Source organism: Pseudorasbora parva, chromosome 6, assembly GCF_024679245.1.
Source record: "Pseudorasbora parva isolate DD20220531a chromosome 6, ASM2467924v1, whole genome shotgun sequence".
NCBI classification, from domain to species: domain Eukaryota; kingdom Metazoa; phylum Chordata; class Actinopteri; order Cypriniformes; family Gobionidae; genus Pseudorasbora; species Pseudorasbora parva.
The window spans coordinates 475,732-502,814 of NC_090177.1; the positions used below are offsets into that span (position 1 = coordinate 475,732).

The 27,083-nt window shown below is 41.2% G+C and overlaps 2 protein-coding genes across 2 annotated transcripts in view; both read left to right on the forward strand.

Moving 5' to 3' along the window:
* LOC137078234 (tetratricopeptide repeat protein 39B) overlaps nt 1-17,284 on the forward strand; it is a 34,671-nt gene extending 17,387 nt beyond the window's left edge. The window contains exons 8-19 of the mRNA XM_067445379.1: nt 186-291; nt 3,143-3,208; nt 3,608-3,716; nt 5,436-5,503; nt 5,609-5,668; nt 5,824-5,985; nt 10,575-10,666; nt 10,823-10,943; nt 11,058-11,169; nt 13,167-13,284; nt 13,454-13,570; nt 14,087-17,284. Coding sequence (XP_067301480.1) covers nt 186-291; nt 3,143-3,208; nt 3,608-3,716; nt 5,436-5,503; nt 5,609-5,668; nt 5,824-5,985; nt 10,575-10,666; nt 10,823-10,943; nt 11,058-11,169; nt 13,167-13,284; nt 13,454-13,570; nt 14,087-14,183 — 1,228 coding nt within the window. The 3' untranslated portion in view covers nt 14,184-17,284. The remainder of the gene's footprint in view (nt 1-185; nt 292-3,142; nt 3,209-3,607; nt 3,717-5,435; nt 5,504-5,608; nt 5,669-5,823; nt 5,986-10,574; nt 10,667-10,822; nt 10,944-11,057; nt 11,170-13,166; nt 13,285-13,453; nt 13,571-14,086) is intronic.
* Nucleotides 17,285-24,741: 7,457 nt separating this feature from the next.
* cfi (complement factor I) overlaps nt 24,742-27,083 on the forward strand; it is a 41,171-nt gene continuing 38,829 nt past the window's right edge. Inside the window, exon 1 of the mRNA XM_067445371.1 lies at nt 24,742-24,894. Within this exon, the coding sequence (XP_067301472.1) occupies nt 24,844-24,894 (51 nt within the window). The 5' untranslated portion in view covers nt 24,742-24,843. The remainder of the gene's footprint in view (nt 24,895-27,083) is intronic.

Consider the following 27,083-nt stretch of genomic DNA (forward strand, 5'->3'; position numbering starts at 1 on the left):
CCAGAAGTTAATGCTGGTTCTGATAGAAAGCTGTCAGAATACACAGAGCATTATGCCTGATTGGTGGATATTATTATTATTATTCTCTAGCTGAAGTGTGTGTGTGTGTGTGTGTGTGTGTGTGTGTGTGTGTGTGTGTGTGTGTGTGTGTGTGTGTGTGTGTGTGTGTGTGTGTGTGTGTTTAGGGACTGCCAGAATGTGTCGAACATGTCTCAGGGAGTGGGCGTGGACAGCGAGGCCTTCAGACAGTTTGAGGGCGGAGTCAAGCTGGGGATTGGCTCCTTCAACCTGGTCAGTAAATTAGACAGGAAGTGCAGGAGAGTTATTGTGCATGTGAATAAACTCTGTTTAATCTTGTTTTAATTCTGTTTTAACTCAATTTTAACTTTTATACTCTTTCAATTATGTTTCAAATATTTTTCAACTCTGGTTTAATTTTGTTTCAACTCTGGTTTAATTATGTTTCAACTCTGGCTTAATTTTATTTCAACTCTGGTTTAATTTTGTTTCAACTCTGGCTTAATTTTATTTCAACTCTGGTTTAATTTTATTTCAACTCTGGTTTAATTTTGTTTCAACTCTGGTTTAATTTTATTTCAACTCTGGTTTAATTATGTTTCAACTCTGGTTTAATTTTATTTCAACTCTGGTTTAATTTTGTTTCAACTCTGGTTTAATTATGTTTCAACTCTGGTTTAATTTTATTTCAACTCTGGTTTAATTTTATTTCAACTCTGGTTTAATTTTGTTTCAACTCTGGTTTAATTTTATTTCAACTCTGGTTTAATTTTATTTCAACTCTGGTTTAATTTTGTTTCAACTCTGGTTTAATTATGTTTCAACTCTGGTTTAATTTTGTTTCAACTCTGGTTTAATTTTATTTCAACTCTGGTTTAATTTTGTTTCAACTCTGGTTTAATTATGTTTCAACTCTGGTTTAATTATGTTTCAACTCTGGTTTAATTTTGTTTCAACTCTGGTTTAATTTTATTTCAACTCTGGTTTAATTTTATTTCAACTCTGGCTTAATTTTGTTTCAACTCTGGTTTAATTTTATTTCAACTCTGGTTTAATTATGTTTCAACTCTGGTTTAATTTTGTTTCAACTCTGGTTTAATTATGTTTCAACTCTGGTTTAATTAGGTTTCAACTCTGGTTTAATTTTATTTCAACTCTGGTTTAATTATGTTTCAACTCTGGTTTAATTATGTTTCAACTCTGGTTTAATTATGTTTCAACTCTGGTTTAATTTTGTTTCAACTCTGGTTTAATTTTATTTCAACTCTGGTTTAATTATGTTTCAACTCTGGTTTAATTTTGTTTCAACTCTAGTTTAATTTTGTTTCAACTCTGGTTCAATCATGTTTCAACTCTGGTTTAATTTTATTTCAACTCTGGTTCAATCATGTTTCAACTCTGGTTTAATTTTATTTCAACTCTGGTTTAATTTTGTTTCAACTCTGGCTTAATTTTATTTCAACTCTGGTTTAATTTTGTTTCAACTCTGGTTTAATTTTATTTCAACTCTGGTTTAATTATGTTTCAACTCTGGTTTAATTTTGTTTCAACTCTGGTTTAATTTTATTTCAACTCTGGTTTAATTATGTTTCAACTCTGGTTTAATTTTGTTTCAACTCTGGTTTAATTTTATTTCAACTCTGGTTTAATTATGTTTCAACTCTGGTTTAATTATGTTTCAACTCTGGTTTAATTTTATTTCAACTCTGGTTTAATTTTATTTCAACTCTGGTTTAATTTTATTTCAACTCTGGTTTAATTTTATTTCAACTCTGGTTTAATTTTGTTTCAACTCTGGCTTAATTTTATTTCAACTCTGGTTTAATTTTGTTTCAACTCTGGTTTAATTTTATTTCAACTCTGGTTTAATTATGTTTCAACTCTGGTTTAATTTTGTTTCAACTCTGGTTTAATTTTATTTCAACTCTGGTTTAATTATGTTTCAACTCTGGTTTAATTATGTTTCAACTCTGGTTTAATTTTGTTTCAACTCTGGTTTAATTTTATTTCAACTCTGGTTTAATTATGTTTCAACTCTGGTTTAATTTTATTTCAACTCTGGTTTAATTTTGTTTCAACTCTGGTTTAATTTTGTTTCAACTCTGGTTTAATTTTGTTTCAACTCTGGTTTAATTTTGTTTCAACTCTGGTTTAATTATGTTTCAACTCTGGTTTAATTATGTTTCAACTCTGGTTTAATTATGTTTCAACTCTGGTTTAATTTTGTTTCAACTCTGGTTTAATTTTGTTTCAACTCTGGTTTAATTTTGTTTCAACTCTGGTTTAATTTTGTTTCAACTCTGGTTTTTTGTTTCAACTCTGGTTTAATTTTATTTCAACTCTGGTTTAATTTTATTTCAACTCTGGTTTAATTATGTTTCAACTCTGGTTTAATTATGTTTCAACTCTGGTTTAATTATGTTTCAACTCTGGTTTAATTTTGTTTCAACTCTGGTTTAATTTTGTTTCAACTCTGGTTTAATTTTGTTTCAACTCTGTTTTAAAGCTACACTGTGTAACTTTTTTAGTTTATTCTGAGCTAAAAACACGTAGTTCTTATAAATATATGTGCTCATTAATGTATATTTACTTCTTTCAAGTAATAAAGTATTCTGGTAAGTTTATAATATGCCGTTGAAAACCCATACGGGTGAGGGGTTCGAGTGCCGGCCGCCATGTTGCTCCTTCATCTTGAAAGTACAGAAGCCACAGAGGGACATACCCGTAAATTCAAGCTTCGCCTTTCGCGTTTAACACTCGATGGCACCGTGTCGAATGTGAAGAGGAGGATTGGCGTGTTAATCTTGGACTAAATCAGCCACCGTAGGAGTTAAACCGAAATCAGAATGGAGAGGAACAGAAACTAATATTCACTGGATGGTCATAAACCTTTACACCGCTAGATGGGGGAATATCACACAGGGGAGCTTTAACTCTAGTTTAATTATGTTTTAACTCGGTTTCAACTCTTCATCTCTGTTTTAACGGTGTTTAATTTTGTTTTAACGGTGTTTAATTTTGTTTTAGCTCTGTTAATTGTCTTTTAACTCTTCTGTTTTTACTCTTTTTTTAACATTGTTCTTTCTCTTTTATCTTTGTTTTAATTCTGTTTTAACTCTGTCAGATGCTGTCTTTACTGCCTGCACGAATCCTTCGCCTGCTGGAGTTCATCGGCTTCTCAGGGAACCGAGTGAGTGATCAGTGACTGGAGAAATTAAGCTTTCTGCAACTTTCAATCAATTGCTTTGCAAAATGATTCACAGTTATGAAGCGCTACACTTCACACACTACACCAAATACAAAAGCTTAATCTATTAAAGGCAGTTAACACAAACTATAAAAGACAATTCATGCTGAATGGAATTAGATGATGTGTTATTGAATTATTATTTTTTTTAATCAGACCAAAAAGATACTTTTAACTAGAACTCGGTCATCAAAACATTTTAAATCAATCCTTGTTTAATTAAATCTCATGACTCTGTCAGTTTGATATGTGCTCCGAAGCACAGGGTAACTAAAGAAAGATGTCTCACACACACACACACACACACACACACACACTAACGGCGCTGTTGCTGTCCTGCAGGAGTTCGGTCTGTCGCAGCTGCGGGACGGCGCGCACAGTCACAGTCTCAGATCCATCCTGTGTGTCCTGACGCTGCTCTTCTACCACACTTACGTCTCTCTGATACTGGGTAACACACACACACACACACACACACACACCCACACACACACACACACACACACACACACACACACACTCACACACACGGCAACTCAAGGCTCAAAATATCCAAGTTTCCAATTCCAAAAGTACAATGGCCAACATCTGCATCAACAGCTTATGACTAAAAACATTAGAAAGGTCTAAGCTTAAGGAGTTATATAAGTAACTCCTAAATATGAGTTAAAAAATTATATATTAGAGGTGGGCATAGATATTTTTTTTTCATCTAGATTAAAATGGCTCATCTGAATTCTGCCGAAGGCTTTCAGAATGTGTGTGTCGCCTAAATAATAGGTGGGTTTTCACGGAGCACTGTAATCGGTTTAAAATTCCAATCCGAATGAAAATGTTTCATATAAGCACCTCAATCTGAATGAAAATGCCCAAACCGAACAAAATTGTAATTGGTTTGAGAGGAGTGGGATAAACCTTTTCATGAACCGATCAAATAATAACATTTTTTGTTATATTGCAGCCATTTGCTAAAATCTTTTAAGTTCATTTGTTCCTCATTAGTGTACACACAGCAGCCCATATTGACAGAAAAACAGAATTGTTGACATTTTTGCAGATTTATTAAAAAAGAAAACCTGAACTATCTCATGGTCCTCAGTGTTCAGAGCCTCTGCTCAGTGTTTAGCAGATCCCCCTTCTGATCAGATACAGCCGTGAGTCTTTTGGGACAGATGGAAGTTTTCCACCGCTGGATTTGGGGATCCTCTGCCATTCCTCCTGCAGATCCTCTCCAGTTCTGTCAGGTTGGATGGTAAATGTTGGTGGACAGCGCAGCAAGCGGTTTAAACGCGAGGCGCCCAGGGCTCATAAGCAGCGCGCATAACGCTCTCTGCCAAACGAAATCCATTCAAAAAAGGCGCCTCTCGCTGCAAAAACGCGTTCTGTGTGATCGGGGCTACTGTGTTAAATATAAAACAAACAGTCATTCAGTCATGGAATGGACTGCACTTCCTGTTGTTAAATAGCCACTGCTATACTGTGAACCTTTAAAACATTTACACATAAAGAACCCTGCAGTCACTTTACATTTCCCTCAACTTAGATTGCACATTGCATATGATTAGTGATATAAATTATACTGTATTAATTAAATTAAATACTTTGTCTCGTGTTTTAGGCTTATGGTTGTGTTCTTTATTCTTTTAAATTATAAAAAAAAAAAACACACAAAAAAGAAATATCGCAATATATAACACCATATCGTATCGTAACCTCTGTATTGTGATACGTATTGTATCGCCAGAGTCTTGGCAATACACAGCCCTAGTTGTTAAGCCACTCCTCCGTTATTTTAGCTGTGCTTTGGGTCATTGTCTTGTTGGAACCTGAACCTTCGGCCCAGTCTGAGGTTCTGAGCGCTCTGGAGAAGGTTTTCATCCAGGATATCCCTGTTCTTGGCCACATTCATCTTTCCCTCGATTGCAACCAGTCGTCCTGTCCCTGCAGCTGAAAAACACCCCACAGCATTATGCTGCCGCCACCACGCTTCACTGTTGGGACTGTATTGGACAGGATGAGCAATGCAGTGTATTTTGTTTTGTAGTTTGTGGTTGTAGTTTTAGTTTCAGTAACTATAATAGCCGTGCTCTCACCGCATCTAGACAGAAATCATGTGTTTGTGCAGCTGCTGCTGTTTGTGTCGTAATGATGAGTGTTTATTGTGTTTCAGGCACTGGTGAAGGGAACCTGGTGGAGGCCGAGGCTCTGCTGGAGCCGTACATAGAGAGATTTCCTCGGGTGAGCCACACACACACACACACACACACACACACACACACACACACTTATTCACACACACACACACACACTCCTGATACTGAAGCTCAGTGTTTTTGTCCCCAGGGCTCCATCATCCTGTTTTACTCTGCTCGGATCGCTCTCCTGCGGGGAAACTTTGAGAAGGTGAGGGTTTAGTGATGCGTCTGCTTGTGCTGAGGTTCCAGGAGTGTATTGCGACTCAGCAGCAGTAGCGGCAGGTTCATCGTGTGTGTGTGTGTGTGTGTGTGTGTGTGTGTGTGTGTGTGTGTGTGTGTGTGTGTGTGTGTTGAATCCCTCAGGCCGTGCTGAAGTTCCAGGAGTGTATTGCGGTGCAGCAGCAGTGGCGGCAGGTTCATCATCTGTGTTATTGGGAGCTGATGTGGTGTCACTCGTTCCAGCAGCAGTGGAGCGACGCTTACCGATACGCTGACCTGCTGTGCCGAGAGAGCCGCTGGTCCAAAGTAACACGCCATCTTTATTATTATTAACTTCTTTACGTTTTAGGAGTTCAATTAATAAGATCAGTAAATATAAAATAAATCCTTAACATTTCAAGCTTTTAAAATTTCTTCCAACTCTCTGGTCAGGCTTTCTCAAGCCAACATCAAAGTTTGTTTTTTTAGTTAGTTAAATGGGTTGTTGGGATGGGTTGATGGGATGGGTTGATGGATGGGTTGATGGATGGGTTGATGGGATGGGTTGATGGGATGGGTTGATGGATGGGTTGATGGATGGGTTGATGGGATTGGATGATGGAATGGTTGATGGATGGTTTGATGGATGGGTTGATGGAATGGGTTGATGGAATGGGTTGATGGAATGGTTGATGGATGGGTTGATGTAATGGTTGACGGATGGGTTGATGGATGGGTTGATGGAATGGTTGATGGATGGGTTGATGGAATGGGTTGATGGAGGGGTTGATGGAATGGTTGATGGATGGGTTGATGGATTTGTTGATGGAATGGGTTGATGGATGGGTTGATGGAATGGTTGATGGATGGGTTGATGGAATGGGTTGATGGATGGGTTGATGGAATGGTTGATGGATGGGTTGATGGATGGGTTGATGGAATGGTTGATGGATGGGTTGATGGGATGGGTTGATAGGATGAGTTGATTGATGGGTTGATGGGATGGGTTGATAGGAATTTTTGATGGATGGGTTGATGGAATGGGTTGATAGGATGGGTTGATAGGATAGGTTGGTGGAATGGTTGATAGGATGGGTTGATAGGATAGGTTGGTGGAAGGGTTGATGGGATGGGTTGATGGAATGGTTGATGGGTGGGTTGATGCATGAGTTGATGGGATGGGTTGATGGATGGGTTGATGGAATCGTTGATGGAATCGTTGATGGATGGGTTGATGGAATGGGTTGATGGGATGGGTTGATGGGTGAGTTGATGCATGGGTTGATGGGTGGGTTGATGGAATGGTTGATGGGATGGGTTGATGGATGGGTTGATGGATGGGTTGATGGAATGGTTGATGGATGGGTGGGTTGATGGATGGGTTGATGGAATGGTTGATGGAATGGTTGATGGGTGGGTTGATGGAATGGTTGATGGATGGGTTGATGGTTGATGGATGGGTTGTGGGTTGATGGATGGGTTGATGGATGGGTTGATGGGATGGGTTGATGGATGGGTTGATGGATGGGTTGTGGGTTGATAGAATGGTTGATGGATGGGTTGATGGGATTGGTTGATGGAATGGTTGATGGATGGGTTGTGGGTTGATAGAATGGTTGATGGATGGGTTGATGGGATTGGTTGATGGAATGGTTGATGGGTGGGTTGATGGAATGGTTGATGGGTGGGTTGATGGTTGATGGATGGGTTGTGGGTTGATGGGTGGGTTGATGGGATGGGTTGATGGTTGATGGATGGGTTGTGGGTTGATAGAATGGTTGATGGATGGGTTGATGCATGGTTGGGTTGATGGATGGGTTGATGGGATTGGTTGATGGAATGGTTGATGGAATGGTTGATGGATGGGTTGATGATTGATGGATGGGTTGTGGGTTGATGGTTGATGGATGGGTTGTGGGTTGATGGGTGGGTTGATGGTTGATGGATGGGTTGTGGGTTGATAGAATGGTTGATGGATGGGTTGATGCATGGTTGGGTTGATGGATGGGTTGATGGGATTGGTTGATGGAATGGTTGATGGGTGGGTTGATGGAATGGTTGATGGATGGGTTGATGATTGATGGATGGGTTGTGGGTTGATGGATGGGTTGATGGTTGATGGATGGGTTGTGGGTTGATAGAATGGTTGATGGATGGGTTGATGCATGGATGGGTTGATGGGATTGGTTGATGGAATGGTTGATGGGTGGGTTGATGGATGGGTTGATGGGTGGGTTGATGGAATGGTTGATGGATGGGTTGATGGAATGGGTTGATGGATGGGTTGATGGAATGGTTGATGGATGGGTTGATGGATTTGTTGATGGAATGGGTTGATGGATGGGTTGATGGAATGGTTGATGGATGGGTTGATGGAATGGGTTGATGGATGGGTTGATGGAATGGTTGATGGATGGGTTGATGGATGGGTTGATGGAATGGTTGATGGATGGGTTGATGGAATGGTTGATGGATGGGTTGATGGGATGGGTTGATGGAATGGTTGATGGATGGGTTGATGGATGGGTTGATGGGATGGGTTGATGAATGGATGGGTGGGTGGATGGGTTGATGGATGGATGGATGGAATCGTTGATGGATGGATTGATGGGTGGATGGATGGAATCGTTGATGGATGGATTGATGGGTGGATGGATGGAATCGTTGATGGATGGTTTGATGGATGGATGGATGGAATCGTTGATGGATGGGTTGATGAAATGGTTGATGGATGGGTTGATGTAATGGTTGACGGATGGGTTGATGGATGGGTTGATGGAATGGGTTGATGAATGGGTTGATGGAATGGTTGATGGATGGGTTGATGGAATGGGTTGATGGATGGGTTGATGGAATGGTTGATGGATGGGTTGATGCATGGTTGGGTTGATGGATGGGTTGATGGGATTGGTTGATGGAATGGTTGATGGATGGGTTGATGATTGATGGATGGGTTGATGGTTGATGGATGGGTTGATGGATGGGTTGATGCATGGATGGGTTGATGGGATTGGTTGATGGAATGGTTGATGGATGGGTTGATGGGTGGGTTGATGGGATGGGTTGATGGATGGGTTGATGGAATCGTTGATGGATGGGTTGATGGAATCGTTGATGGATGGGTTGATGGATGGGTTGATGGAATGGGTTGATGCATGGGTTGATGGGATGGGTTGATGGATGGGTTGATGCATGGGTGATGGATGGGTTGATGGGTGGGTTGATGCATGGGTTGATGGGTGGGTTTATGGATGAGTTGATGCATGGGTTGATGGGTGGGTTGATGGATGGGTTGATGGAATGGTTGATGGGTTGATGGAATGGTTGATGGATGGGTGGGCTGATGGATGGGTTGATAGGTTGATGGAATGGTTGATGGAATGGTTGATGGATGGGTTGATGGTTGATGGATGGGTTGTGGGTTGATGGATGGGTTGTGGGTTGATAGAATGGTTGATGGATGGGTTGATAGGATGGGTTGATGCATGGTTGGGTTGATGGATAGGTTGATGGGATTGGATGATGGAATGGTTGATGGATGGTTTGATGGATGGGTTGATGGATGGGTTGATGGAATGGGTTGATGGAATGGTTGATGGATGGGTTGATGTAATGGTTGACGGATGGATTGATGGATGGGTTGATGGATGGGTTGATGGAATGGTTGATGGATGGGTTGATGGAATGGGTTGATGGATGGGTTGATGGATTTGTTGATGGAATGGGTTGATGGAATGGTTGATGGATGGGTTGATGGAATGGGTTGATGGATGGGTTGATGGAATGGGTTGATGGATGGGTTGATGGAATGGTTGATGGATGGGTTGATGGATGGGTTGATGGAATGGTTGATGGATGGGTTGATGGATTTGTTGATGGAATGGGTTGATGGAATGGGTTGATGGATGGGTTGATGGAATGGTTGATGGATGGGTTGATGGATGGGTTGATGGAATGGGTTGATGGAATGGTTGATGGATGGGTTGATGGATGGGTTGATGGAATGGTTGATGGATGGGTTGATGGATGGGTTGATGGAATGGTTGATGGATGGGTTGATGGAATGGTTGATGGATGGGTTGATGGATGGGTTGATGGATGGGTTGATGGGATTGGTTGATGGGATGGGATGATGAATGGATGGGTGGGTGGATGGGTTGATGGATGGATGGATGGAATCGTTGATGGATGGATTGATGGGTGGATGGATGGAATCGTTGATGGATGGATTGATGGGTGGATGGATGGAATCGTTGATGGATGGTTTGATGGAATGGTTGATGGATGGGTTGATGTAATGGTTGACGGATGGGTTGATGGATGGGTTGATGGAATGGGTTGATGAATGGGTTGATGGATGGGTTGATGGAATGGTTGATGGAATGGGTTGATGGATGGGTTGATGGATGGGTTGATGGATGGGTTGATGGAATGGTTGATGGATGGGTTGATGGAATGGTTGACGGATGGGTTGATGGATGGGTTGATGGAATGGGTTGATGAATGGGTTGATGGAATGGTTGATGGAATGGGTTGATGGATGGGTTGATGTAATGGTTGACGGATGGGTTGATGGATGGGTTGATGGAATGGGTTGATGGAATGGGTTGATGGAATGGGTTGATGGATGGGTTGATGGATGGGTTGATGGATGGGTTGATGTAATGGTTGACGGATGGGTTGATGGATGGGTTGATGGAATGGGTTGATGAATGGGTTGATGGATGGGTTGATGGATGGGTTGATGGATGGGTTGATGGAATGGTTGATGGATGGGTTGATGGATGGGTTGTGGGTTGATAGAATGGTTGATGGATGGGTTGATGGATGGATGGATGTGTCTCAGTCTTTTGGTTTTAATAAGCCCAGTCTGTTGTTCTGATCAGTGTTAGAGTGCAGATCTGTTTCTCTCTCAGGCCATCTATGTGTACCAGAAAGCGGCGATACTGAGCATGATGTCAGAGGAGGAGCTGAAGGCCACTGGAGAGTGTGTGGTGGAGCTCTTCAGGTGAGTGTGTGTGTGTGTGTGTGTGTTGGGTCGGTTTAGGGGCAGTGTAAGGGGATAGAAAATACGGTTTGTACAGTATAAAAATAATTACGTCTATAGAATGTCCCCACATTTCACAAAAACAAACATGTTTGTGTGTGTGCGCGTGCGCCACAGGCAGGTGGAGGGACTCAAGCAGCGTCTGGCTGGGAAGTCCATCCCCACGGAGAAGTTTGCTGTGAGGAAATCCCGGAGATACTCGGCAGCTGTGCCTGTCAAACTGGTGATTCCTGCACTGGTGCGTCACACACACACACTTTCACACTCACTCACTCACTCTCTCTCACACACACACACACACACACACAGAGACAGGAGGAAGTAATGTGTGTGTGTGTGTGTGTGTCCTCAGGAGATGATGTACGTGTGGAACGGCTTCACTATCGTGGGGAAGCGAGCAGATCATTCGGAGCGTCTGCTGGTGACCATCGAGCGAGCGGAGGAGCAGCTGCGCGCCGAGCCCAGTGAGAGCACATACATAATCATAATACAGCTACAATAATAATGAGCACTTAAAGGGTTAGATCAGCCAAAACTGAAATGTCTGTCATTAACTCCTCTCCCTAATGTCGTTCCACACCCGTAAGACCTCCGCTCATCTTCACACACAGTTTAAAGGGGGGGTGAAACACTCAGTTTCAGTCAGTGTCATGTCAATCTTGAGTACCTATAGAGTAGCATTGCATCCTGCATATCTCCGAAAAGTCTTTATTTTTTTTATAATTATATAAGAAAGATGCGTTTTATAATTATATAAGAAAGATGCGCTGTTCCGAGTCTTTCCGAAAAAAGCCGAGCGGGTGGGGGCGTGTCGTGTGAGCGGAGCTAAATAATGACGAGTGCAGCAGCGCGCTGCAGTGAGGAAAGTGATTCGCTCTGTGAGGAAAGTGATTGGCCCGCCGCGTGAGGAAAGTGATTCGCTCTGTGAGGAAAGTGATTCGCCCGCCGCGTGAGGAAAGTGATTCGCTCTGTGAGGAAAGTGATTCGCTCTGTGAGGAAAGTGATTCGCCCGCCGCGTGAGGAAAGTGATTCGCTCTGTGAGGAAAGTGATTCGCTCTGTGAGGAAAGTGATTCGCCCGCCGCGTGAGGAAAGTGATTCGCTCTGTGAGGAAAGTGATTCGCTCTGTGAGGAAAGTGATTCGCCCGCCGCGTGAGGAAAGTGATTCGCTCTGTGAGGAAAGTGATTCGCCCGCCGCGTGAGGAAAGTGATTCGCTCTGTGAGGAAAGTGATTCGCCCGCCGCGTGAGGAAAGTGATTCGCTCTGTGAGGAAAGTGATTCGCCCGCCGCGTGAGGAAAGTGATTCGCTCTGTGAGGAAAGTGATTCGCCCGCCGCGTGAGGAAAGTGATTCGCTCTGTGAGGAAAGTGATTCGCCCGCCGCGTGAGGAAAGTGATTCGCTCTGTGAGGAAAGTGATTCGCTCTGTGAGGAAAGTGATTCGCCCGCCGCGTGAGGAAAGTGATTCGCTCTGTGAGGAAAGTGATTCGCTCAGTGAGGAAAGTGATTCGCCCGCCGCGTGAGGAAAGTGAGTCGCTCTGTGAGGAAAGTGATTCGCTCAGTGAGGAAAGTGATTCGCCTGCCGCGTGAGGAAAGTGAGTCGCTCTGTGAGGAAAGTGATTCGCCCGTCGCGTGAGGAAAGTGCTAATACAGATCGACCGCCGGCCTATCAGTGGGTAAGTCAGTAGCTACTGGTTATATCACCTGTTTAGCATCCTACAAGCCAGCGCTTTGATGGGCGTAGCCTGTTGCTTTCGCTCTCTCCCTCGCTCTCCCTCGCTCTCCCTCTCTCTCTCTCTCTCTCTCTCTCTCTCTCTCTCCCTCTCTCTCTCGCTCTCTCTCTCTCTCTCTCTCACGCTCTTCCGGTAGAATTGTCCGTAAGGCCCATACAAGGAAATTCCGCCCCCATTAACGTCAAAGGGGACGCATGATCTCAAAAAACTTGCCGAACCTTATGACTAACCGGAAGTAGTATTTTTGACAAAGAAATACTCCCATCAAACGTCCACCTTAACTTTTGAAACTTTGTCTATGTTTAGTATGGGATTCCAAGTCTTTAACAGTGTAAAAAGATCAGTATGCATGAAACAGCATTTCACCCCCCCTTTAAGATATTTTATATTTAGTCCGAGAGCGTATGCAAGTGTATGCACACTATACTGTCCATGTCCAGAAAGGGAATAAAAACATCATCACAGTAGTCCATATGAGACATCAGTGGGTTAATTAGAGTCTCTTGAAGCATCCAAAATACATTTGGGTCCAAAAATAACAAAAACTACGACTTTATTCAGCATTGGCTTCTCTTCCGCGAATCATGAATCAATTCGCTGACTCATAACCATTTGAATTTTTATTTGAGGATTGAACACAAACCTGTCATATATATTTATGTGTGTGTGTGTGTGTGTGTGTGTGTGTGTGTGTGTGTGTGTGTGTGTGTGTGTGTGTGTGTGTGTGTTTCAGACCCGTCTGAGTTCCACCCTGATGACCAGTGTCTGGTGCAGATGTTGAAGGGTTTGTGTTTGAAGCACTTGGGAAGATTATTACAGGCCGAACTGTGCTTTACACAAGTGATCAGCAGGTAAACACACACACACACACACACACACACACACACACACACACACACACACACACACACACACGTATATATATGTATATGTTATGAGAGGAGCGTTTGCTGGGCTTTGATGGTCTTGTGTGTGTGTGTGTGTGTGTGTGTGTGTGTGTGTGTGTGTGTGTGTTTGCAGTGAGAAGAGCATCCGCTACGATCACTATCTGATCCCCTTCACCCTGTATGAGCTGGGCTTACTGTACAAGCAGCAGGGCGATTACATCAAAGCCACGCGCTTCATCGAGGACGCCAAGTGAGTGTGTGTGTGTGTGTGTGTGTGTGTGTGTGTGTGTGTGTGTGTGTGAGAGAGAGCCACAGTCATGCAGAGCTTCAGCTAATTCAACACACAGATTCAGCCAATCACGGCCTTCTGAAATACAGGTGTGTGTGTGTTGGAACTAAAGTCTGCAGGGCTGTTCATTTTTGAAGTCAGTGACAACTTATTGATTTATCAAGTTCAAGATTTAAATATCCGTCAGTTTCGTTTCGTTTAGCGTTTTAAATGTCCGTCATTATTGTTTTATTAACAGATTTAAATATCGGTCGGTTTTGTAAGTAAGTAAACATTTCTCAGTTAGCATGAATTAAAATATGATTATTTTTCATAAGTGAAAAAGCTGGTTGTCAAAGAGTGATGTGAGTTTAACTCGTTTAAGTTTCCTGATGTCGTCCTTACTGTGATTGACATATCCTGGGAATAATTTGGGTCATGTAATGATATTTGGTAATAAATGAATGCTGGAAGAGCTGATGGTGTTTGTGTTTGTAGGTTGAATTATAAAGACTATTCTATGGAGTCTCGGCTTCATTTCCGCATCCACGCGGCTCTCAGCAGTCTGAAGGGTTCTCCCACAAACTCGCCATGAGGAAGGACATCATTCTTCAACACCAGCACCAACATGACAAGCACACACCACACCATTTCAAACCAAAGTCTCATCTACCAAACCTCAAACCTGAGCGTCTCATTCTGTTCAACACAGTCGTACGTTTATTCAGCCAGTCCAACGGTTCAGCAATCAGAAATCAGCTGCTTTAATGAATGTAACGCTTTACTTTAAAGACCAAATACGTTTGTGTCCGCTTGTGTGTCTTACAGTGTGTGCCTCTCTCTCTGTGTGTGTGTGTGTGTGTGTGTGCGCGTGGCCTGTCGTTCTCAAAGCACTGCTGATTATTGAGTTGATTACAAGCCTCGATTTGTTTTTTCCACGCAATTCATAAAATTAATTTGAAAGCAATAATGAACAGCCAACAATCATGCTGAGAACTATAATATAATGTGCAATAAATATTGTTTTGTTTTCTAGAAGGGGTTGTTTTCTTTAATTTTAACTGACGTGATTCTGATGTTTTTACGGGTTGATCAGATGTAGCGTGCGGGAGGGTTTTTGTGCGTGCATGTTCTTGATTTAATGTATTATACGTTTCAAAAATCAAATACAGTTTGTCCCATTTTACAAGCATAATTGTTTTTTCATTCATACGGCTTTGCAATGTAACCGAAATAAAATCGTAATAGAATCACAATGTGAACCAATCAGAATGCAGCGCGAGAACCGCAGTAGTTTTCAGAGACGCAGAATAGTCATCAAATGTAAGCAGATTCCTCACTGTGTAAATTAAACAGATTATCAAAGTTACAGAAGTTATCCAGTCATTGACTTCAGGGGGATTATTAGGCTGCTGTCACTTTAAGGCAGAATGCGCGGATCCAATATACTGTTACACTTGTTTTATTTCTCAACTGTTTACATTCACTTAAGCCATAACTGACTAAGTTTACAACTTTTTTTTGAGAATTTGTCCATTTAAGCGCAAGTAACGTGAAGGGCTCAATGAATTATTCATGCGAGTAAAAAAAAAAGTTCCCTTTTGCGTATTCTTGAGCTTGAATATTAAAATTGGCATAGTTTGCCGTGCTAGCCCATCAACCGTCTCGAGCGTCGTTCACGTTCATGCATTGTTAGATTTCATAAAAATGTTCCCGGCCAAATGCAGATTGACACGTTTTATATACTCAGCGACAGTGTTGGGGAAAGCTCCTTTTAAAATTAATGCATTACAATATTGCATAACGCCCTAAAAAGAAGCTAATTGCGTTCCTTTTCAAGAAAAGTAATGTTACGTTACTTTTGCTCTAGTGTTTCTCACCTGGGCTGGGCTTGTTTTTTTAGTTTTTATAACATAATTGTTCTTTTTTTCCAACATTGGAACAGAAAAGCTACCAGTCAATAAATGGGAAAACAAAGTAACGTGCGTTACTTATTTAAAGAAGTAGCTCAGATATTTTTACTGTAAATTTTAAAAGTAATGTGTTACTGTACTAGTTACTTGGAAAAGTAATCTGATTACTTTTAACAAAGTAATCCTAACTTTTTTTTTTTTTTTTGCCGAGTGTTAATTTTAGGCTCCGTCATTGCAGAAAAATCAAAGTAGGAGCCATTTATTCACACAGAGGTTAAAATTGCATCAATCGATACCCTCAATAAAGCCAGATTACAAAAAATTACAAGTGTGTTGTGTAAGGAAATATTTAAAAATCGTGATTAAAATAGAAATTTCAACACTGATTTAAAAAATGGTGATAGTATTTCTCCTTTTCATCTCAGCCTTAATTCTGAAAGGCCGTACCCGTGGGCATCATGAACATTAGCCTTGGGGTTTTGGTTTTATTAGCAGAAATTCTGCCTCGATCAGCGCAAAACAGCGCCTTCCTGTGGCCATGTAGATCTTAAGACTCGTGCAGTTTTTGATTAGCACATTTTTGATTCACATTACTACCCAGCCTTATTGTTTAATATGATTTGTGCGTGAGAATTCTCACGAAACGTACTCGTAAACTGAGAAACCGCTTTCCAGATATCTTACGATATCTAAAACAATGTTTAAACATTTACTTAAGAAGCAAAAGAAATGCAGAAATGTTCAGAGAATATATCTCGAATTAACACTTTAATAATATTATAATGTGCAAACATAGCCTACGCAACGTTAATTGCAAAGTTCCATCTATATTTGGACTACTTTAAATGTTTAGCCGCTTTACTTCGTTTATTCACGTTTGTTTAATCAATAATGTTATAGCACAAAAACATTATTCATACATTTTCTTCAATGTTTTACTTGTAACAATTAAAAAGGGTTTTTTATTTTTACATATTTAGACCGTTTCCGCTTGTCCAGAGAACATTCAAACGTGACGTTCCCATAATGTTTGAAGATTTCTAAAGTAGAATGTTCCCTTAACGTTGTAAAAATGTATGTTTGTAACATTCAGGGAACATTCATAAATAATGATTTCTTAACTGAATGGGAATGTCAGCAAAAAGTTATTATTTTCTTAGCTGGGAACCTGCATGTTAGCGCGCACATAACTTCATATTTCCACGTAATGATTGTAATCAAACGCTGTAGATTTATCAATGTTCAATCTGTTTATTGGCGTGGGATCGTGTGTAGGCTTCAGCTCGATGACCTGTGATCATGGTTGTGTTTGGACAGATGGGATCATTCGGGAAAGATTGGAATGCTGTTATTTGTTTCTCTTAGAGTAATTCCTCTCCAGTGTTGTCATCTGTTCATAAGTCCTTTTTATTCCTGCCATCTGAGTTTTTAGTGTTTAAGTTTAAAACAATCCGCACCAATCAATTCATTTATGGTCAGTTATACCAAAAAAATATATAAATATAGAATTTGATGTTGCCATTGCTTACGGATGACAGATTTCATCATTTTTAGATGTGGAATAAACCTGACGCTGTAGATCCTCACAATAAAAGTAAAACATTTAATATTCCATTGAATTATTATAGAAATGCTTGAAATATTTAGTGGTTTAGGGAAAATCAGTAAAATCACCACGTTTGGTTTTATATTAAGCTCTTTTCCACTGTAGTGGTTTGAAACATGTATGTATTCATTTAGCACATGTACGATTCATTAAAGGTGTGTATCCATTCTTTCTGAAGATCTAATGTGTCAAACTCTGATTCATGAGTGTAATGATTGAATTTCTTTAACAAAGTTATTTCTCGCTCTGTTTTAAAATGATTTAGTCAAGTCATCTTTATTTCTATCGCTCTTCTCCAGCGGCGATTGTGTCAGAGCAGCTTCAGTGTTAAACAGGACAATACTGCAGCAGAATTAGATTTGGCTGTACAGTCGTTCTGGAGGAAACAGTGATGTTATCAGCTTATTTTAATTTATCAGAGAGAGACAATGCTGGCAGATCAGTGATATAGTTGATACAGTTAATTTAGAAATTAATGTTATTTGTATATTTAGTTGAGTAACTCTGATCATAATGTTAGTGTCCCCAACTGAGCAAGCCAAGCCAAAGGCGACCAAAGGAACCGAAACTCCATCAGGGCATGAAGGAGAAAAATAAACCTTAGAGAAACCAGACTCAGTTCTCCTCTGGCCTATTAACACACAGTGGAGGATTATTATTCTGGACACCGCACAGCTCAGAGGTCAGATTAGAGCAGAATTTTTGAAAGTTCGAGGTATCGCAGGAGAGAAGAGGTTTATTTTAGGATGGTGCGTCGATTACTCAAGAATATGAATATTTGAAGGATCAGAGTCGTCGTGCCGGAGACGGGTTTATTGAGGTTGACGTGCCGGATCTACATTTACAGATGGAGTTTAATTGACACGGCCTCAGCAGACACTCCAGGATGAGCTGGTCATATTCAGGACCACCATCCGATCCGGATCCGGTGTCAGGACAAATCCTGTCCCCCTGTGAAATCGTGTCCGCAAGGACCCCCAGAGCGATTCTATTGGCTGAAAGAAATTTTAATAGGTAATCTGTTCAGAGCCTGATTACAATTCTTACACAATCGCGTTTTGATTTTTGCTGTTTAAATTGTGTTCAAATAGTCTTTAATGTCTTATAAAGCATATGTTTCATATATTAGTAGTATATAACTGAAGCTATAAGTGCTTATATAAGTATATAATTCAGAACATGTTTTTGCTCCCATTATAGCTATCAATTACATATTTCAAATAAATGTTTTGCGTGTGTACTTAGTATGGCAATGAATTCATAGTTTATTAGTTTATTATTTAGTTATTTTTAAACCATTGATTGTCCAGAACCATGTATAACAACTTTTGATCAGGCATTTAAAACCGCTACCAGCGGACACGATTTCACAGGGGGACAGGATTTGTCATGACACCGGCCGACTGCAGTAAACCTCGGAATAAACAGACTAACATTAGCGTAGACGCCACTCTCGTTATGATGTGACGAGTACATCAGGTGTTCTGGGAAGTGTTCCCGGTTCTGGCTGACCTAGTTACCGAGTTACCTAATGTACTTGCATTTACTGTCCTGTGCCATAAACCTGAGTGGAGTTGCGTTTTAGACCAATAATGGTGTTTTGCTAAATAAAACGATCCTGCCAGAAGAATGATGTGATAACTTTATGACGCCTGTATCATCTCTGTGAGCTTTTATGCATGTGCATAGTGAACTTGGCATTTTCTGACGTTTCAGGGTGGATGAGAAGCTTCTGGAACGTGTGGACGGAGAGCGTTTTGAAACCACTTCGTTTTTAAATCTATCCAGATTAATGTAGACGTAGCCTTAGACGGCTCGATGTTTCTCATCGTCCGCATCAGATCAATCTCTTTCCTCAGGTCTTCCATAACATCCTTTTAACAGCAGCATCACTTTTCAACACAATATCAATTGTGAATCTTGGATACTTGGGGAGAAAACGTTAGGGTGGCAAAGGGCTCTCACCTGTGATGGCTGATCCTTTGGCAACTTATCCAAGTTAACACATTCTGCGACCGGTTGAGGTAAATATTGCTCCTCCATCACCTGTTGATTCATCAGAAGTTTCTCAGGACGAGGAATCCACGTGGAATTACTAGTACGGTCCAGACCTAGTGTGGCAATTTCATAAGTGGTGGGTCAAAGTTTCCTACTGACTTCAGACTGGCCTTGCCATTTGGCCAATTAATATTAGGTATATTAATATTGGTAATTTCATTACTGGAGTGCATCACCAGCACCTTCTGACCCGGTCCAGAACTGCATCCCATTGGTTGTTCTGAGACTCGATGCCCAGCAGATTCAGAAAGGTAAACGTTAAGCTCGTTCCTTGATCTCACAAGGACACCCAACTCTTGAGAACAATTGCACAAGACAAGTCGCCACAGACTTTGCCTTGATGGACTTCAGAGGGAACACTTCTGGATACTTTACCATAGACAGTTACAACAAGTGTAAATCAATAACCTGGGCAAGTTCTTTCAACAGGTCCGAAAACATCCATTCCCAGTGGCCGACGCAGGCCACATGCAGAGATGATGTCAGGTTACCGCTGCCTTCAAACCGGGCCAATAAAAGTGTCTTAATTCTAGTCAGGGTTATATATCAAACTCTTCTCAAAACTTAAGTAAAATTACAAGTAACCAGAGATATATTTACTTTAGTAAAAGTAGAATTCCCACAATGACAACCCGTTGAATCATTCAATTCGTTATGAATGAGGCAGTCTTTTACAAATAGTTCACTGAATCTTTGAGTAAACCGATTCATTCAAACGCAGAATCATTCAGTAACACACTGTTGCTGTGAGATGCGTTATGGTTCTGATCGTGGAAATATTTTCGCTTCTTAAATAAAACAAAAGCCGTCAATATTGCATCTAAAATGTAAGTGACTTGATGTTAATTAATTGTTTATGGAGCTGTCCTATGAAATCAGTGTCACATTTTCAGTCGAGATGGTATTCATGAAAACAGCACTCTTGGTCGTGTCGTGATGTTTTTTAACTGTATTATAAAAAACAGTTTTTTAAGTTAAAAATAAAAAAAAATGTTTATGTACTCCTAATAATCCACCTAAAGGATTATTAGGAGCACACACTAATACTGTGTTTGACCCTTTCTCCTTCAGATCTGCCTTAATTCTCCGTGGCATTGATCATCAAGCTGCTGAAAGCATTCTTTAGAAATGTTGGCCCATATTGATAGGAGAGCATCTTGCAGTTGATGGAGATTTGTGGGATGCATATCCAGGGCACGAAGCTCCCGTTCCACCACATCCCAAAGATGCTCTATTGGGTTGAGATCTGGGGACTGTGGCGGCCATTTTAGTTCAGTCAACTCATTGTCATGTTCAAGAAACCAATCTGAAATGATTGGAGCTTTGTGACATGGTGCATTATCCTGCTGGAAGTAGCCATCAGAGGATGGGCACATGGTGGTCATAAAGGGATGGACATGGTCAGAAACAATGCTCAGGTAGACCGTGGCATTTAAACGATGCCCAATCGGCACTAAGGGGCCTAAAGTGTGCCAAGAAAACATCCCCCACACCATTACACCACCACCACCAGCCTGCACAGTGGGAACAAGGCATGATGGATCCATGTTCTCATTCTGTTTAGGCCAAATTCTGACTCTACCATCTGAATGTCTCAGCAGAAATCGAGACTCATCAGACCAGGCAACATTTCTCCAGTCTTCAACTGGCCAATGTTGGTGAGCTCGTGCAAATTGTCGCCTCTTTGTCCTATTTGTAGTGGAGATGAGTGGTCCCCGGTGGGGTCTTCTGCTGGTGTAGCCCATCCGCCTCAAGGTTGTTTAGAGTTGCAAAAACTGGATTCTGTATTTTTGTTCTTACCAATGCAAACATGTTTATGTATATTCTGTTTGTGTGTCCTGATGCCCCAGTGTAGTTATGGGGAAAATATGCTGTCAAAGAGCACCGTCCTTCGGATGAGACGTTAAACCGAGGTCCTGACTCTCTGTGGTCGTTAAAAATCCCAGGATGTCCTTCGGATAAAGAGTAGGGGTGTAACCCCGGCATCCTGGCCAAATTTGCCCATTGGCTCCTCTGTCCATCATGGCCTCCTAATCATTTATTTTTTCACATAAAAAGACCCACTGCTTGGGAACCTCAAATGGAAAAAAAAAACCTTCTTATACACTAAGTTTTGTAGTCATTTGTTGTTTCTACATATGTCAAACTTTGAGAATTTGATAAAAAATATAAAATTAAATTAAAATGTTCATAAAGAATCAGTTGCACATCTGGGCAAGTTCTCTCTCTCTCCCTCTCTCTCTCTCTCTCTCTCCCTCTCTCCTCTCTCTCTCTCTCTCTCTCTCTCTCTCTCTCTCTCTCTCTCTCTCTCTCTCTCTCTCTCTCTCTCTCTCTCTCTGGGCAAAGAGGCAGCAGATGGGCGGAGCTGAGGTTACTCAATAACTGACAGCAGGCAAACGGCTATCCACCTGTCACTCAAAGAGGCCACGCCCTTAATTATGCAGAACTTTGTATATAATGTAAAATAATTCACCCCCTCACAATCTTCATGAAGGGCAAAATTAGCCATATAGACCAAAACCACAATTTTTCCTAGACTGTAAACGTGTTTTTCTATTCTAAAGTTTTTTAAAGGGCATTTTAACATGAGCTCAATGAGATTCTGCTGCTTCTGGAGCCGCTCTAGTGGCCAGACGCATCACTTATCTTCTGCCTCGAATCAGCGTGAAACACCGTCTCCCTGCAGTCGTGTGAATCTTTTTGATTATTATTAAAACATGTTCACATTTCTATAACTGTTTCTCTGCAGCCTTATTGCAAGTGTTTGTCTTAATTTTTATCAGGAAATCTCATGCATCCACTGAGAGTATTACAGTGCAGACAGGAGGACAAAAACAGGCGAATACAATGTATTTGGTGTTGCAAACCCTTAAACAGGAGTGACACTTCACGTTATAATGATACAAATGTTTCATCTAAATATTATATTAATTAAAAATAATAAAAAAATTATAGCATGTGCTGTGTATGATAAAGCATTCAGCATCAGAGTTTAGTTTCAGGGTGGACACCTTTATCTGTTGCCTCAACGTGCAGCTAAATTGTTGCAAAATATGTTGTGTTCTGCAACTCTCTCTGATGAAATTCAGCTCACCGTCTTGTGTCCTCACTTTATCTGCTTTTTTCTTAGCTACTGCTGTTTGTTTCAAATGTGATTTACCAGTTTATCAAACTATGAGCAGCACTGGGAAAAATGCTGCTTACAAACGTCTTGGATGTTTAAGTTTAACTTTTATTACATTTAAAAAAAAAATCTTGTATAACTTATAAAAAAGACAAACACTACTGTCTGGGATGAGTTTATATATATTTTAATTGCAAGGTTAGATATTTTGCAATTATCTTTTTTATTCTGTGGCTAAAACAAGCTTTCATTGGTTATGGAGCGATGTACATTTGACATTTAATTCAAGTTTACCTCATCTTATGGATGAACATCCAGCACCCCATGAAACTCAACAAATGGAAGGTTTCCTTTTACATTGGAAGGCCAATTTTTCTGTTTCCACTTGTCCAGAGAACATTCAAACGTGACGTTCCCATAATGTTTGAAGATTTCTAAAGTAGAATGTTCCCTTAACGTTGTAAAAATGTATGTTTGTAACATTCAGGGAACATTCATAAATAATGATTTCTTAACTGAATGGGAATGTCAGCAAAAAGTTATTATTTTCTTAGCTGGGAACCTGCATGTTAGCGCGCACATAACTTCATATTTCCACGTAATGATTGTAATCAAACGCTGTAGATTTATCAATGTTCAATCTGTTTATTGGCGTGGGATCGTGTGTAGGCTTCAGCTCGATGACCTGTGATCATGGTTGTGTTTGGACAGATGGGATCATTCGGGAAAGATTGGAATGCTGTTATTTGTTTCTCTTAGAGTAATTCCTCTCCAGTGTTGTCATCTGTTCATAAGTCCTTTTTATTCCTGCCATCTGAGTTTTTAGTGTTTAAGTTTAAAACAATCCGCACCAATCAATTCATTTATGGTCAGTTATACCCAAAAATACCTAAGAATTTGACATCGTCTTTGCTTTCACTTCGTAAAAAATGAAATGTTATTAGATTTAGAATTAGATTATTATAGAAATGCTTGAAATATGTAGTGGTTTAGGGAAAGTCTGATTTGATGTAGTCTGGAAAATCAGTAAAATCACCACGTTTGGTTTTATATTAAGCTCTTTTCCACTGTAGTGGTTTGAAACATGTATGTATTCATTTAGCACATGTACGATTCATTAAAGGTGTGTATCCATTCTTTCTGAAGATCTAATGCGTCAAACTCAATCATTAACATTCATGTCTTGAATCAACATTATTTCTGGTGTTTTAAGACGATTTAAACTCTTCCAGTACTTTGATATCTTCTCAGTCCAGAGGTTTCTGTTTTGTTTGAGACTCGGATTGAAATGCAAAGTTAATAATTAAACAAACTCAATGAATGTTTATTTACTGTCCTACTGAACCTTGGGTTTCTGATGAATTCTGCGGTTATTTTTTTAATGAAACTGTAAAATGCATGCCTCTGTTACTTCCACCGGTTTATATTGAGAAATACTGTTGTACTTCTGAGCAAATAACATCATTGTGTAATCGATGAACGTTCCTCATTCGAAACAAGATAACCACAGTGACTGTAAATACCAAGATGTTACCAAAACCAGAACTGTTTCTGGAGCATCAGATCATCATAAACTCCTGCTAATGCACTCGCGTTCGTGTAAAGCAGCCCTGTGGACATTTTGTGTGAGTATAGCAGAAATAAACTGCAGAAAATTTTAGATGCCATGCAAAATATAATTAGATTACTCTACACAAATGTACTGGAGTAAAAAGTACATTTACTTGTTCCAAAATGTAGTCAAGTAGTGCTAATATCTATGTCAGGACAACAAAGATCCTTAAGTACAGAAACTAGTTACATTTACTCAAAGACTTTACACTCCTGGTGTGTGCTTGTTATTTGGATGCCTGTATTAGTTTTGGCCTTTTCTAGAAAGTTGATACATAGAATTTTTAAAATACTATATTAGTTTATGATAAAAGTTTTACATCAGTTGCACATGTACCAAACCAACCTACCCATGCTTCAAAGGAGCTGATGTGATCAGTATTTAAGTATCTCTCTGCCTCAGAGATCAGTTGGGATCATGATCATTATTACTGTTATTATTCATAATAAAAGACCCATGTTTGCAGTTGTGCCACCCTGACATTTGAGAACACCCACATTCCCGGTTTTTCCAATTATCCCAACAACTTTAAAACTCCTGGCATTTATACGATTTGAATTATAGCCATAGTATATTTTAAATTTAATACCACCTGACATTCTTCTGGGTTTAAGATACCATAAGATAATGTTTATTATTTGAATGTGGGTTAGGGTTATTATTTCATCAGATTATTTAAAAAGAAATAATGCACTTGGACACAGAACATCATGGCATTGACCCCGATAACATGTAATGGCTGATATTTACACATCATTAGTGTCAATAAAGCTTTCCGGGCAGCAGCGGCTGATTCCTCCTCCCATGTGTTTTTCTCCTCCTTCACTGTCTGATGTCAGGCTATGGTTGCGGTTAATGATTTGTCCATCTGACTCTGTGATGGAAGTGAGTCTGCCGAGCTGAAGGGACAAAGAGCAGAACGGAGAAAGAGCTGCAGGAGTCATGAAGGTCCTCGCTGTTTTTATCTTCAGCTGTCTTCTCTTCCAGACCGCTGTGAGTTTCTGGTTCTTTCATCTCATCATGTGAAATACATTTTAAATAATCATGACAAGTGTGCTGTCTGTAATGTCTTGGAAACTTGCAATGTATTTGGTGTGGCAAACCCTAACCCTAGAGAAGAAATGACACTCTTCACATTATAATAATGATATGAATGTTTATATATCAAAGGAATATTATATTAATAAAAAACAGTTTGTTTGTTGTAAAGCATTCAGCATCAGAGTTTAGTTTCAGGGTGGACACCTTTATCTGTTGCCTCAACGTGCAGCTAAATTGTTGCAAAATATGTTGTGTTCTGCAACTCTCTCTGATGAAATTCAGCTCACCGTCTTGTGTCCTCACTTTATCTGCTTTTTTCTTTGCTACTGCTGTTTGTTTCAAATATGATTTACCAGTTTATCAAACCATGAGCAGCACTGGAAAAAATGCTGCTTACAATCGTCTTGGATGTTTTATTAATAAAACATTAATAAGTAATTTCAACTTCTACAACAAAAACAAAAAAATGTTATTTCTGATATGACATAAAAAAGTTTAATATTGCTTAAAGGTTTAGTTCAGACAAAAATGAAAATGACCCCTTGATTTGCTCTCCCTCAAGATGTGTATGACTTTCTTCTTTCAGATGAACACAGTCAGAGTTATATTAATAAACGGTTTGGCTCTTCCAGCCTTATAATGGCAGTGAATGGCTGATTCGTCTTTGAAGTCCATAAAAGTGCATCCATTCATCCATTATAAAAGTGCGTCTACGTATATGCGTATGCCGATCTGCTGGAAGTTAGATATTTTACTATGGTATTTACTATAGATATTTTACTGTGGTCTGTGTGGGTCCTAACGCCCCAGTATAGTGATGGTGTTAGTGAGGCCAGCAGGGGGTGCTCACCCTGTGGTCTGTGTGGGTCCTAACGCCCCAGTATAGTGATGGTTTTAGTGAGGCCAGCAGGGGGCGCTCACCCTGTGGTCTGTGTGGGTCCTAACGCCCCAGTATAGAGATGGTGTTAGTGAGGCCAGCAGGGGGCGCTCACCCTGTGGTCTGTGTGGGTCCTAACGCCCCAGTATAGTGATGGTGTTAGTGAGGCCAGCAGGGGGCGCTCACCCTGTGGTCTGTGTGGGTCCTAACGCCCCAGTATAGTGATGGTGTTAGTGAGGCCAGCAGGGGGCGCTCACCCTGTGGTCTGTGTGGGTACTAACGCCCCAGTATAGGGATGGTGTTAGTGAGGCTAGCAGGGGGCGCTCACCCTGTGGTCTGTATGGGTCCTAACGCCTCAGTATAGTGATGGTGTTAGTGAGGCCAGCAGGGGGCGCTCACCCTGTGGTCTGTGTGGGTCCTAACGCCCCAGTATAGTGATGGTGTTAGTGAGGCCAGCCGGGGGGGCTCACCCTGTGGTCTGTGTGGGTCCTAATGCCCCAGTATAGTGATGGTGTTAGTGAGGCCAGCAGGGGGCGCTCACCCTGTGGTCTGTGTGGGTCCTAACGCCTCAGTATAGTGATGGTGTTAGTGAGGCCAGCAGGGGCCGCTCACCCTGTGGTCTGTGTGGGTCCTAACGCCCCTGTATAGTGATGGTGTTAGTGAGGCCAGCAGGGGGTGCTCACCCTGTGGTCTGTGTGGGTCCTAACGCCCCAGTATAGTGATGGTGTTAGCGAGGCCAGCAGGGGGCGCTCACCCTGTGGTCTGTGTGGGTCCTAATGCCCCAGTATAGTGATGGTGTTAGTGAGGCCAGCTGGGGGCGCTCACCTTGTGGTCTGTGTGGGTCCTAACGCCCCAGTATAGTGATGGTGTTAGTGAGGCCAGCAGGGGGTGCTCACCCTGGGGTCTGTGTGGGTCCTAACGCCCCAGTATAGTGATGGTGTTAGTGAGGCCAGCAGGGGGCGCTCACCCTGTAGTCTGTGTGGGTCCTAACGCCCCAGTATAGAGATGGTGTTAGTGAGGCCAGCAGGGGGTGCTCACCCTGTGGTCTGTGTGGTTACTAACGCCCCAGTATAGAGATGGTGTTAGTGAGGCTAGCAGGGGGCGCTCACCCTGTGGTCGGTGTGGGTACTAACGCCCCAGTATAGAGATGGTGTTAGTGAGGCTAGCAGGGGGCGCTCACCCTGGGGTCTGTGTGGGTCCTAACGCCCCAGTATAGTGATGGTGTTAGTGAGGCCAGCAGGGGGCGCTCACCCTGTAGTCTGTG